The sequence below is a fragment of the Capronia epimyces genome, assembly GCF_000585565.1.
Source record: "Capronia epimyces CBS 606.96 chromosome Unknown aczIQ-supercont1.1, whole genome shotgun sequence".
Lineage (NCBI taxonomy): Eukaryota > Fungi > Ascomycota > Eurotiomycetes > Chaetothyriales > Herpotrichiellaceae > Capronia > Capronia epimyces.
Window position 1 is genome coordinate 4,571,111 of NW_006912904.1, and position 11,941 is coordinate 4,583,051.

Consider the following 11,941-nt stretch of genomic DNA (forward strand, 5'->3'; position numbering starts at 1 on the left):
AGGCGAGGGGCTGGTCGGCAGGGTCAAGCCGCTCAGGAACAATGGGCAAAGGGAAGTGCAATTCGCGCGAGATGGGGGAAGAGATCTAGATTGCGAGACGTAGAAATCAGTGATAAATACCGCTGGCCCCCCGAAGGTGGTGATGACGGTGAAGGAGGGAATCCAAGCGCTAGGACGGCCGGGATTGTGCCAGCTATTCGTCCTCCGTACTCCGTAGTGCGTAGTAAGGTGGTGACAAACCTGAAGTGACATCCTCGGGCCTCCTAAGCCTGAACCTATCCGCCCGTCCCCTCCCCAGCTGCGTTGGGCACCCCGCGCATTATTATTATTGCAGATTGTGACTCTTCGCCTTCAACCACCGCTTGCTGTGCATAAACCATCGGCGTAATCTGGAAGGCATGCTTAGACTGCAATGAAACAGATGCCAGCTACGAAAGATTCAAAAAGGAAGCGAAACACGCGGTCACGTGACCAATGAGGCCCTGTGCTATTTGTCTCGACGCAAACAAGGACAAACCTGGCCGTAATCCAAACGGCTAATGATGACTGTCGGTCATGGATCAACCTCGGTACTCGCGTGAAACTACAGATACCGATGAGGATGAGTACGAGTACGAGTATGATGATACCGAAACAGAGGTAGGATATATGCATTCAGTCGAGACAATTGTTGGATTTGTATAGTACTCATTCCTTACACATTCATTGACAGACTTTTCTCGTCGATCTGGATCTCTCATCCCTCAACCCAATCACCAAATTGAATGTTCCAGGAGCCCCAAGACCCGTGGTACCCGCCAAAAGGCCTCTCGACATATCTGATCCGCCAACGCCAGACCAAAATGTGCCGGGCGCATACACAGCAGACCCCATCGAGGATGAAGACCGGGACCTCCAAGAGCAGCGAATTACACCTTCCGGCAACGCCGAGGATAATGATGACGACGACGGGGTATCGCCCTTCTCCACAAACGTGCAAATCCTCGATCTCAACAGCGAAAACCCGGTGATTTCCTACTTGGATCAAGTCTACAGCTGTACATGGACAGATCTGGTCGGCACCAGTATGTTCTTTACGAACCCGGGGCTGAGCAATCCTGCTGTCACGCTACTGTCAACAGACGACTATGACTTGATCGGCACGTCCCGGATCAAACTCGTCGGTGACCGAGCCACGGTGTCCAGGAAGGCAGGGTCAAAGGGAGAAGTCCATCCAGAGAGCGTGTACGCTGAAGGGCAGTCGCCTCAGGCTGAAGACGAGCCCAGAGGCCGGAGTCTAGGGAGCCTACTCCGCACCAATCCTAAGACCAACGTCCAAATTAAGAAACAAGCAGCGTTTCTAGAAAAGCTTATGGACCTCAAGCGACAGCGCGGAGAAGAAGACGTTGTCCGAGCATACGTGGATGAAACGATTGCATCGAGTGACACCCCAAGTGTGGTACAACCCATGCAGTCCGAGGTTGAGGAGCTGAATCAAAGACTAGTCAAAGGAGATGCAGCAGTTCTAGCAAGGCTTCAAGAAATCTATTCTCACACTGCGGATCAAGATTCAGAGCCCGGCGGTGCGACCGAAAGTCCCCAGGAAAAGCACGACTGACATTATATACTCCAATGTTTGGTCCAGAACCCCCATCCTTCATTCCCAAGGCCTGAACATGTGAAACCCCTTGATCCTAAAAGCCTGCAGGAGAAGGACATTGGAGAAGTAAATCCAGAAATGACAAGCTGATTGTGATACCAGTTTTGGTAGGAGGCGGGAAGAGTAGCCGAGAGACTTTGCTCAACGGTCCTGCTTCTGGCGATTCCAGTGAACTGGAGAGGGCGGTGGTGGAGGAGGCTGGTGTTCAGGATTCTGTCTCCTATCGGAATAAGAGACGTATTTTGGGCGTGGTTGAGCCTCAACCGCCTTGTACATATCTCGGGTCGAGGTTTCGGAGGCGAGAACGGTAGAGCGATATGATGAGCGTTGCATGCTGCCTAGAGGATGACGAGGCAAGACGAGACAGAAATCGTGGAGAGAGGTGATTTCACTTCGATCTGAAAAACTTTTGTCAGTGCCATGCTATTGACTTACCAACAGCAAGGATGATGTCGCAAGCTTACATTCGTGGTGTGCCTTTTTCAGGTGTTTAGTGAGGATCGACAATATCTCTGGGGGTGGAACCGAGCAGTGGTGACGATACTGGAGACGAGAAACTGATCAGCAGGGAAAACTGGGGACTGCTTCTGTAAATGTATGTGTGAGTAGGATGAAGAAGAGAAAGGCGGGCTGCTCAGGAGGAGCAGAGACTGCAGTCAAATACCCCTTCACAGCTCTGGGAGACGTCGTTCACCAGTCTGGCGGTCAAGGCGACGTGGGATTGTTCGCATTTCAAACAACACCGGCTGGCCATTAGCAACCGTTCCTCCATAATAATGATGCACCCGGTGCGCAGGGGATTATTGTCACGGAGGCCTTAGGAGCCTCTCTTCCCCGACGCCCCACGAGGGAAGCCATTCCTAGCCCTGACCGAACGCCGCTTGCGTCGCAGCCATTTGCGCACCCCGTCTCCGACCATTAAACATTTGCCGTCCTCCTTCTCCTTCGTCTGTCGAGCTGAGACATGACATGGTCTCCAGTGGAATGCATCGCTCTCAATCTTGAGGTGATTGATCGCCCTTCATGATGCTCTCTGACTGGGCTGCCCAAGGCCGACCACGTCTTGACGTGCATTCTAACCGAGGACAACAGTCCAGATCGAAGGAGGCTCCCCGTACTATTATTTCGCCAAACCCCCAATGATGGGCCAGTGTCCGAGAGATCCACCCCAATCCGCACTCCCCGGAGACACCTACCCCAGTTTGATGCTTCAAGCGTAGGAACTTGGAAAGCTGGGCGGAGCGACAGAGCTACTGCACATACTACAACTCGGGAGCTAGGGGCCTGAGCAAGGTCCATCCCGCGCTCGAAGTGATACGCGACGCCAGAAGCACAACCGAAGCTCCGCCGCTTTCAATCCCTACACATGAGGGATGTCCTTAGCCTCCTGAACCCCTGTCCTCTCACCGTTCTCAGGAAACCGAAGCCGCAGTATCTTGCGGGAACGCGGCTGTAAACTAGGGCATGGGCAGCCCGCCCCAACGACCGGGCTGGGGAACCGGGTGTAGCCATTCACGACCGGCTGCGTGGCGATCCTCCAAGACTCATACAATCTCAGAAGTGCAGGACGGGTCGCAATGGCAGGTGGTTTGATGCCTGACGCCCGCAACGCAAACAACATCCGAGCAATAAATAAATGGAAAGCCTGAGGATTGCAGTCGCCGAGCGAATGTGCTCCGTACAGGGATTTGCTGCTGACGGTAACCCCTTGTCTTTGCCCTTGTATCACACTCAGCCACCGCCGTCTCTTACCTCGTACGACACGCCTGGCACCTGTCTGGCCTTCATGATGCCAGGATTGGTATACGGATACTGTCGGCCATCTTTTTATGCAATCCTTCGAATCCCCCCAGATGACGGCCCGAGGAAGTTGGGAAAGAGCTGCGAGGATCCGTTTACCATGCTGATTACGATGTCGGGACAGCTGTCGGACACAAGCTCCTTGGGGGATACGGTAGTTCCGTCGTCGACGATATCACTAACGTTGGTTAGTAGTAGTAATCCACCATTTGGTACAGACTACCGGTGTGATCGAAGTGCTCCTCTAAACTCCGTACACACCCGCCATTACTAGGTATCTGAACGGCTACATGTTTCTGCATTCTGGAGATGACATGGATATTCCGATCGCGATGGGCATATGACTTGACAGAGTGATATTAGAGACGAGTTAGCTGCCCACGATACAAGCGTGATTCCTTCTCACCGCTGGCGAGACCTTTGACTTCGAACACTTAATTAGTAGAATTAGACCTGCCCAAGCCAGGTCACGTAAGTGATCGAAGTGACCGAAGTGACCTAGAAGCCTGACCGTATCTTAAAGAAGAGGCTAATGGGTACTCCGTAGATTGTTGGTATACCGACGTAGCTTTCGGTCAAGGTAGTCAGTGAGGGATACTCCGTAGAGCTTATAGTCTGAGTCTTTTCGGTGACCAGTAGAGAAGACCCCAGTTGATCGTCTTGAGAGCACTCCATCGTTTTCTGATCTATCATCATCGAAGACTACGACTTGTTGCTTCCTGGTTCCAATACAATTAGTTATGCCATACCAGGCACCTGCCAGGCATGTGCAGCGGTGGGCGTGTCACTTCACCGAAATGCTTCTTACTTCCCCGTATCTTGCCCATCGCGCGTATGTAATCTGCCGCAGGACAACTAGCGCAGTTACAATAATTCCACTTTGGTCTTCAAGTCAACTCCGGGTTCAAGAACCACCACTTCTCGCGCATCATTCAACCGCTCTCATTTCTTTCGTCGTTGTGTCTGGCCTCCCGTCGGAGGTCGTACTCGGCTTCTCACCCAATGTAGCCATCCTCGCTCGTTGCCGTTACTCAAGCTACAACAATCGCCTGTACCCCACCTCCGCAATCGACGGCGAAGTCACCCGGTGACTTCTACGACTGCGGCCATGCCTACCTCTACTCTATGGCGCCGTTCGGAAGACCTCGCGAGACTTCGAGCTATCAGCCCAATACGTCCGTCGGCCGAATTGATTGAACGGCTGTCTCCAGAGCCAACCCTCGAGGCCTCCGCCCCCCTCGAACCTTCACTCCTCTCACACACCTTTCAGGAAAACGGTAACTCTTTGAGCGGATTAGGTCTCTCCCATGCTGGACTATCAGAGAGTGTCCCAGTGACAGTGCAACCAGACCATTTGTTCTACGCCCAAGATGGTTCCGCGCATGTCGGAGCTCGGCTGGTGGGTGGCGCGGCTCCGCAAAACAGGCGTTGGTTACAAGATTCGCGAGACTGGTCGTCTAGAAACTCCAAATTCTCCCATGATGCTCGAAATCCTCGAGGCAAAGGTCATACCCGATCCGGATCTACCATTGATGACCTTGCCAGTGCCGCCATTGCCCACAGCCCTGATTTGGTCCATGCCAGTCCCACCGCCCTCTCAAAAGCGAGTCCGTATCCCGCCGCTCGACCTTCCACGTCCTACATCCACCGGTACGAGCAGATTGATGCCTCTGACGGTCCACCGACGAAACGAGTCAAGTCTGAGCGCATCCCTAATCTTGAGTGGTCGCCACGCGCAGACAGACCGAAGACAAGCGGCTACGATACCAACACGGATATAACATATGAAGACGCGCTGCTGTTACTGGAGCTCAAGAACGAGGTCAATTTCAAAGACGGGACACCCCAGATACCTTCTGATACACTCCATGACCGGTCATATTCCTCACACACCACCCGACGGCAGTCGAACGGATGGACTGCCAAAGCCGGTCAAGTTGCCCAACATAAACATGTGGAAGATGGCCAGCCTGAGGATTCTAGGATGCAGGGAATTCATTTTGTGGCTGACGTCTCCCGGACTTCATACTCGGACATGTTGCCGCAGCGAATCGAAACCTCGGCCGCCCAAAATCTTGACGCGACGGACGAGCGAACCACCGCAGTCGATCCCACCGCCACTTCTAGTCAGCAAGAGATTAAGCAGGGGCCTGAAGCCAATCCTCCATCAAACGTTCCGACAAAGAAACAACGGAGGGTTAAGCCTGAAGTGCAAGCCGAGGTGTGCGCCGCGTGCCAGCGTCTCCAGGTGAACGCCGCCGATGACGAAAATTCTGTCATGTTCTGGATCAGTTGCGACGCATGTAACCGTTGGTTCCATGCAGAGTGCGCAGGCTTCAAAACCAAGGCCGAGGCAAGAAGCGTTGATAAATATCTGTGCAAAGACTGTGAGCCAGTGCATGGCAAAACAACCTATGTGCGGAAGTCCTCCCGTCCACGAACTGCGATAGATTATGCCGGGCTCCATCAAGGTGTGGTCAAGTCCTCTGCGGAAACATCAACCCATCACTACATTCAGCCTATTAAGGAGGGGAAAATTGCTCTTCTACCGGACGATTTTGCTCGAGTGCGGCCAGAGCTACTGACCGCGCAATTTATGGAAAGCTTCGACGGCATGAAACGACCTTTCGTGGTCCCGGCATGTTGGAATCCTCGGTTCGGTGTCAAACGCCCGTCTAGTGAAGCCCATTCAGACATGGACAAGAACGACGGCGCACCTCTGACTCTGATTGACAGTACAGGAGCGCTTGTCGGCCCTGACATTCTTGTCTCCAATCATGTTGAGGAGGAGGAAGTCATAGATTGCGACCAAGATTTGCTGGACATGGTGATACCAAGGGACTTGACCGTGCGGAAAGTTGCAGAGCTTTATGGACCAGATGAACATGTTCCGGTCATTGACGTCAAGTCTCAAGAGACAAAGGGCCAGTTCACCTTACAGCAATGGGCAGACTACTATGAGCTTGCAGGTGAGAAACCAATACTGAACGTTATAAGCTTGGAAGTCTCCCAGAGCCCTCTCGGAAAACTCATTCGACGACCTAAAGTGGTTCGAGACCTTGATCTTGAAGATCATGTCTGGGACGGAGATGCAGAGACTCGAACAAAGAAAAGGCCAGTACAATTCTATTGTCTCATGTCTGTAGCCGACAGCTACACGGACTTCCACATCGATTTTGGCGGCTCGTCTGTCTACTACCATATCCTTAGAGGCACCAAGACCTTTTTCTTCATTCCTCCAGAGGATAAATACCTCAAGAAATACGAAGATTGGTGCAACTCTGATACACAGAACGAGACATGGCTTGGAGATTTGTGCGGTGGTAACTGTACCAGAGTCGACCTGCATGAAGGAGACACAGCTTTCATTCCTGCTGGGTGGATCCATTCTGTTTGGACGCCAGAGGACAGCTTGGTCATCGGGGGCAACTTTCTCACCCGCCTTGACTATGAACTGCAGCTGAAGGTTGCCAACATCGAGAAAGTGACCAAAGTAGCGCCAAAATTTCGGTATCCTTATTTTCAAAAGGTCATGTGGTATTCACTGATCAAATACTTGGAAGATGACCCAGTTCCAGATGAAGTACTGAACGACTTCCGCGATGATCCTGACTATGTGTTTCTGCGGGCGAATCCTGTTTGGCACGAATTTGACGACCTAGAAAGTGTCGCAGAGCCAGGAGAATCGGCTTTCAATGCCAGGTATTACCCGAAGTCAGAGGTATCTGGATGGCCATCACTCAGGGACTACTTGTACCGAACCGCCAGGATTGACGCTGGGTTGCCAGTGGCAGACATCACCAAAAAGCAGATCGATGCAGTCAAAGCGTCCATCCCGAAAGGACATGGTGATCCTCTCACGATGATCAAATTGTTTGCTATATGGTGTGCCTGGAAGACTGGCAATATTCCAGTACCCGAATGGGTGCACTCTGATGGCGCTCTAGAATCAGAAAAGACGGAGAAGGCGAAAAGACCTGAGGTTTTCCGAATGCCGGGAGAAAGGAGTTCAACGCGAAAGGCTGCACAATCTCTGGCTCAAGTGCAGGCGCCCCAGCCAGAAGTCAGTATTCCCATCCCAGCGAAGCAGAACGTCAAATCCGGTTCCGGTTCCAAGGGGAGTGGATTGAGAGTAGCTTGTGAACCATGCCGAAAACGACGAATCAAGTGTCGACATAAATCAGGCAGTGAAACACCCACCAGGCCTGCACCAGTAATCAGACCACGAAGCTTTTCCAATGCTGACAACACCTCGAACTCAGCCATTCCTCAGAATGGGCCGAATGGTGAGCAGTTGACGCCCTCAGGAGCACGGTTATCAGAACCTGTTGGCATTCACTCGGAAGCGGCGCATGCGCTCTCTGCAAACACTGATCAACCGTCATCTTCGAAGAAGAGCCGGACCAAGGCATGTGAAGAATGCCGAAAAAGCAAGGTAGGAGCCTGTTTCCAAGTGGAGTGGGCACCAACTGATCATTCCCAGCGTCGATGCGTACACGATGAGCATGGCCGCATCGATCCGGCAAAGGCAGCGGAGCCATCCAAGCCTCGTGGATCGACAAGTTCGAGGCATCCGGCCCGCTTAAGTGATGGAAGCGTGCAGAATAAGCAATGGCGCTTGGATGGCGACTTGCTGGACGACTTGATCGACCCCGCCTTGACGAACGGCAATACCTTTGAAATGGCAAACGAAGAGGTTGAAGATGAATCCCTTACTCCAGCGCCTTTAAATGGGATAGAAATAGATGGGAACATGGCCAGTCTCGACACGATTATGGTCGATCCCGCTCTGGACGCAATGACAGCTGCTTCGATCGAAGTGATCAAGACGGAGGTCGATCTCGCCGAAAACCATTCTCTAAAAAATGCTGCAGACGAGACCTCGCCCGGTCTAAAGAGCAACATTAGGGTTTCCACTCCAGCGACGGTCAAAAACCGACGTTCAGTGAACGGAGACTTCTCCGGGGAACCTGACACTATTCCTCTGTCGAGACACTCTCCCCGTCAAGCCAAGCAGATGGAGCGATTCACACCAGAAGACAAGAGATCGCCGTGCAAACCCCCTCCGAAGCCTCAGAGAATGGATCGTCGAGCTTCGAGCGCCGCCAGTGCACAGACAGTGGTGACGAGCGTCAAAAGCCGAAGATCGTCGAGTAATACGTCTGGGACAATCCATCAAATGGCAAGCAACATGGTCAGAGTAAGTCCGTCTCGGGAAGGCTCGGTCAGGCCAGTGAGTAGAGGCAGTACAGGAGGAGAGAGCGAAATGGATGCAGACGAGAGGTTTGCGAGAGAGCTCCAAGCAGCAGAAAACGGATTGAGGCGACGGACAAGCATGAGGGCATAGAATGCATCATCCGCACGCCGATTGCCGAAACTAACTTAACGACGATATGACGGGAAGACAGCCTTGGAATGGACTGGAGTTTGGAAGAGTGACCAGTCTCTTGACAAGCGCGGCGCTGGAGGCCTCGACGAGATTTGGTTGTGTTCAATGGGAATCAGAGGAGCTCCGATTTTGATGCCTTTCCCTTTTTCCAATACCCTGATAGCATGGTGATTCAAACAGTGCTCCTATGGAACTGGACCAACGTACACTTGGCGTGAACCGCGTTTAGCGATGCCCAGGGTGAGGGGTGGTGGGAGCGTCTGGCATCTGCGCCTCGGCCCAGCCTCATCACGTGCATGACGAGGCTGGGTTCGAGGCCTGAGCCTAATCGTCTACGCTAACCCTAGTGGGCCTAAAACGCCAAAATGTGGGGGAATTACTGTCCTTCCTGGTGGTTCTATGGTGCTAATCCGATCGTCAACCGCGTCATTGTTCAACAACTCCCTGACGTCTACTCTGTAGTCGATTTCCACCCACCTACACCCATCTTCCTCTTCTCTTTTGCCGCCCTCAAACCGCCATGCTATCATCACCACGATGGCCAATGTGTATAACAGTCAACTCGTATGCAATCTCCCCATCGTTACCCGCTACTCCACAGGACTGACGAGCCGCTTAGGACGCGTTCGAACTCTACCACCAAGTTCAAGAGAAGAACAGCCAATCGCGGACTTCGGTAGGAAAAGCTTCCGTCCTCGAGGCTCTTGGACATGGCATTGCTGGATCCGCGGGGTCAGCGATTTCAGTCGCTGTTCTCTATCCAATCGACTTGATCATCACCCGACTTCAAATTCAACGCCAATTACGACAAGACCAGTCGCAGCCTACAGACGACGAGTACAAAAGTTTTGCCGACGCGGTTGAGAAGATCTACAAAAATGAGGGTGGTATCGCTGGACTATACACGGGATTCTTGCAAGCCACTGGCAAGACAATCGCCGACTCTTTCATCTTCTTCCTCACCTACAGCTTCCTACGTGACAGGAGACTGGCCGCACTGGGGAGAGCTAAGTCACTACCTGCCATTGAAGAGTTGGGTGTCGGATTTGTCGCTGGCAGCTTGACCAAGCTTGCCACGGCGCCCATCGCAAACATTGTTACGAGGAAACAGGCGGCTGCTTTGCTCGCGGCTAGGGACCCGGATAGTGAGCCGTTTCAAGTCCCAGGTGCTCGGCAGATTGCCAGGGAGATCTATGCTGAAAAGGGCCTGGCTGGCTTCTGGTCAGGATACTCGGCTTCTCTGGTCCTGACACTCAACCCCTCCATCACTTTTGGTCTCTTCGAAACCCTTAAAAAGGTGGTCCTGCCGCACCATAGGAGAGCCCACCCACCGCCATCATTGACTTTCCTGTTATCCGCATTCAGCAAAGCATGCGCCAGCTCAGTCACATACCCTTTCAGTCTAGCCAAAACACGCCTCCAGGCCGGATCGAAGAGAGAACAGCGCGATGAAGAGAAGGTGGTTGATGAAGACATTGAAAGCGAAAGAGCTAGGAAAGCGACGCGGTCTACAATCTTCAGTACGCTCCTGACCATCGCTCAGACCGAGGGAGTGAGCGCTCTGTACGAAGGATTGTATGTTGAGATCTTGCGATCATTCTTCAGTCATGGGATCACTATGCTGGTTAAGCAAATCATCCAACGGCTCCTGGTCCGCGCATATTATATCTCCTCGATAATTCTTGGACGATACAAGCGCAAGACGAGTTCGAAAAGGCTGGCACAACGAGCAAAGGCTAGCGTGGAATATTACAACCTCGCGATGGCTCGTGCGAGCGAGAAACTCGACGAGGCCACTCATGCTGTCAAAGAGAAGGCCAACGAGACGGCCGAGTTCGTGGGCGAGTATGTTGAAGAGGAAGCAGGCGAATGGCGCGAGCTCTACGGGCCAACGGGACTTGCTAAGTGGCTTGATGGTGAACGTCATTAGCAGCAAACAAGAGGACGGGTACGGAGTGGATGGCTTTACTGTATCACAGGCTAAGTCTGGCGCCAGGCAATACGGAGGTGTCGGGTAATATTCAATGGGATTTAAACAAAACCACCCTTGGACCATCACCGATACGCGACACGCTGACCTCCTCTCTTTTCCATTTTCACCTGTCTTTTACTCTGTGGCCCGGCCTCTCCACCTGCGCCTGACATGCCACCAAGCATGGCCTTCAGTCCACTTGCTGTCGTGACAGCGGCGTAGATTGCATAGCTAGGTACGACAAGGTATAGCCACCAAGCCCGGTTGCCACATACCACGACGAGGATCAGATTGATCCAGGTCCAGTAGAGGATATCCCACATAAATTCGGTCAATCCCTGCGCATCCAGATCTTCTCCTGCGCGCTGGAGGGAACCGTCTGCTTTGTAGGTCGGCCTAGCAAGCCGCTCCATATAGAATTCTATAGCCAGTGCCGGTGCAGAGAGAAAAACGTAGCGCTTCAAGGACAAAGACCGCCGCAAGGTGAAGCGAAATAAGAGGAACACGGCATGGATGGCCAGGGTGATGAGGTGCGTTTGCTTCAGACGACCGGTATTCCGCACGGCAAGGGACTTGGCCGCTTTCTATTTTGATTTTAGCTGAAAGTAAGAGAGGGAAGAGGAGAGGCTCACCTGCGCCATTCTGGATGAAAGGTCTCAAGTCCAAGTTCGTCCGTTGAGGTTGGCGAGTAGTGTGGCCTTACTGGTGAGGTTGCGGCAGCGCAGTGACAGCGGTTCCCAGCCAAGTATTAGGAGTAGGGAGTAGGGAGTTAGTATATGAAGAAGCAGAAGCTTGACGCAGTTGAAACCGGCGGCATGAACAACAATGAGCCCTTGGTCATACGGAGGAACAGAGGTTGATCAAAATTGGGCAGAACTTTGGATTGTTTCCATCGGGCTCAGGCTCGTTCGTTCCCCGCCGCCACAATTTGTTTCCAGCCACACGGTGTGTCAAGCGCGGTGCAACACAACGGCTCTTCTGGCTGCGAACAGACCCATCCCGCTCAAAACCAAAACACCAGCAACACTGCATTCTAACCGCCCGCATTCTATTCATATTCGACCTCGTCGCCTTAGTACTTGTGCTCTCTCTCGGTCACTTTGGGCATTGGGTGTCGGTGAGACCTTTGAGATCCCCTCGA

The 11,941-nt window shown here is 52.7% G+C and overlaps 4 protein-coding genes across 4 annotated transcripts; 3 read left to right on the forward strand and 1 right to left on the reverse strand.

Annotated features, from left to right (window-relative positions):
• Positions 1 to 555: 555 nt before the first annotated feature.
• On the forward strand, positions 556 to 1,597 carry A1O3_01652 (uncharacterized protein; the record flags this gene model as incomplete). The annotated part of the gene is made up of 2 exons (XM_007731796.1): positions 556 to 639; positions 713 to 1,597. The coding sequence occupies 2 exons, from the start codon at positions 556 to 558 to the stop codon at positions 1,595 to 1,597; spliced, it is 969 nt and encodes a 322-aa protein (XP_007729986.1).
• A 2,950-nt stretch (positions 1,598 to 4,547) lies between these two features.
• A1O3_01653 (uncharacterized protein) lies at positions 4,548 to 8,786 on the forward strand (the record flags this gene model as incomplete). Its single annotated transcript, XM_007731797.1, has 2 exons — positions 4,548 to 7,874; positions 7,923 to 8,786. The coding sequence occupies 2 exons, from the start codon at positions 4,548 to 4,550 to the stop codon at positions 8,784 to 8,786; spliced, it is 4,191 nt and encodes a 1,396-aa protein (XP_007729987.1).
• Positions 8,787 to 9,365: 579 nt separating this feature from the next.
• A1O3_01654 (uncharacterized protein) lies at positions 9,366 to 10,758 on the forward strand (the record flags this gene model as incomplete). Its single annotated transcript, XM_007731798.1, has 2 exons — positions 9,366 to 9,392; positions 9,448 to 10,758. The coding sequence occupies 2 exons, from the start codon at positions 9,366 to 9,368 to the stop codon at positions 10,756 to 10,758; spliced, it is 1,338 nt and encodes a 445-aa protein (XP_007729988.1).
• A 125-nt stretch (positions 10,759 to 10,883) lies between these two features.
• Positions 10,884 to 11,441, reverse strand: A1O3_01655 (uncharacterized protein; the record flags this gene model as incomplete). Its single annotated transcript, XM_007731799.1, has 2 exons — positions 10,884 to 11,384; positions 11,433 to 11,441. The coding sequence occupies 2 exons, from the start codon at positions 11,439 to 11,441 to the stop codon at positions 10,884 to 10,886; spliced, it is 510 nt and encodes a 169-aa protein (XP_007729989.1).
• Between the last annotated feature and the right edge of the window lie 500 nt (positions 11,442 to 11,941).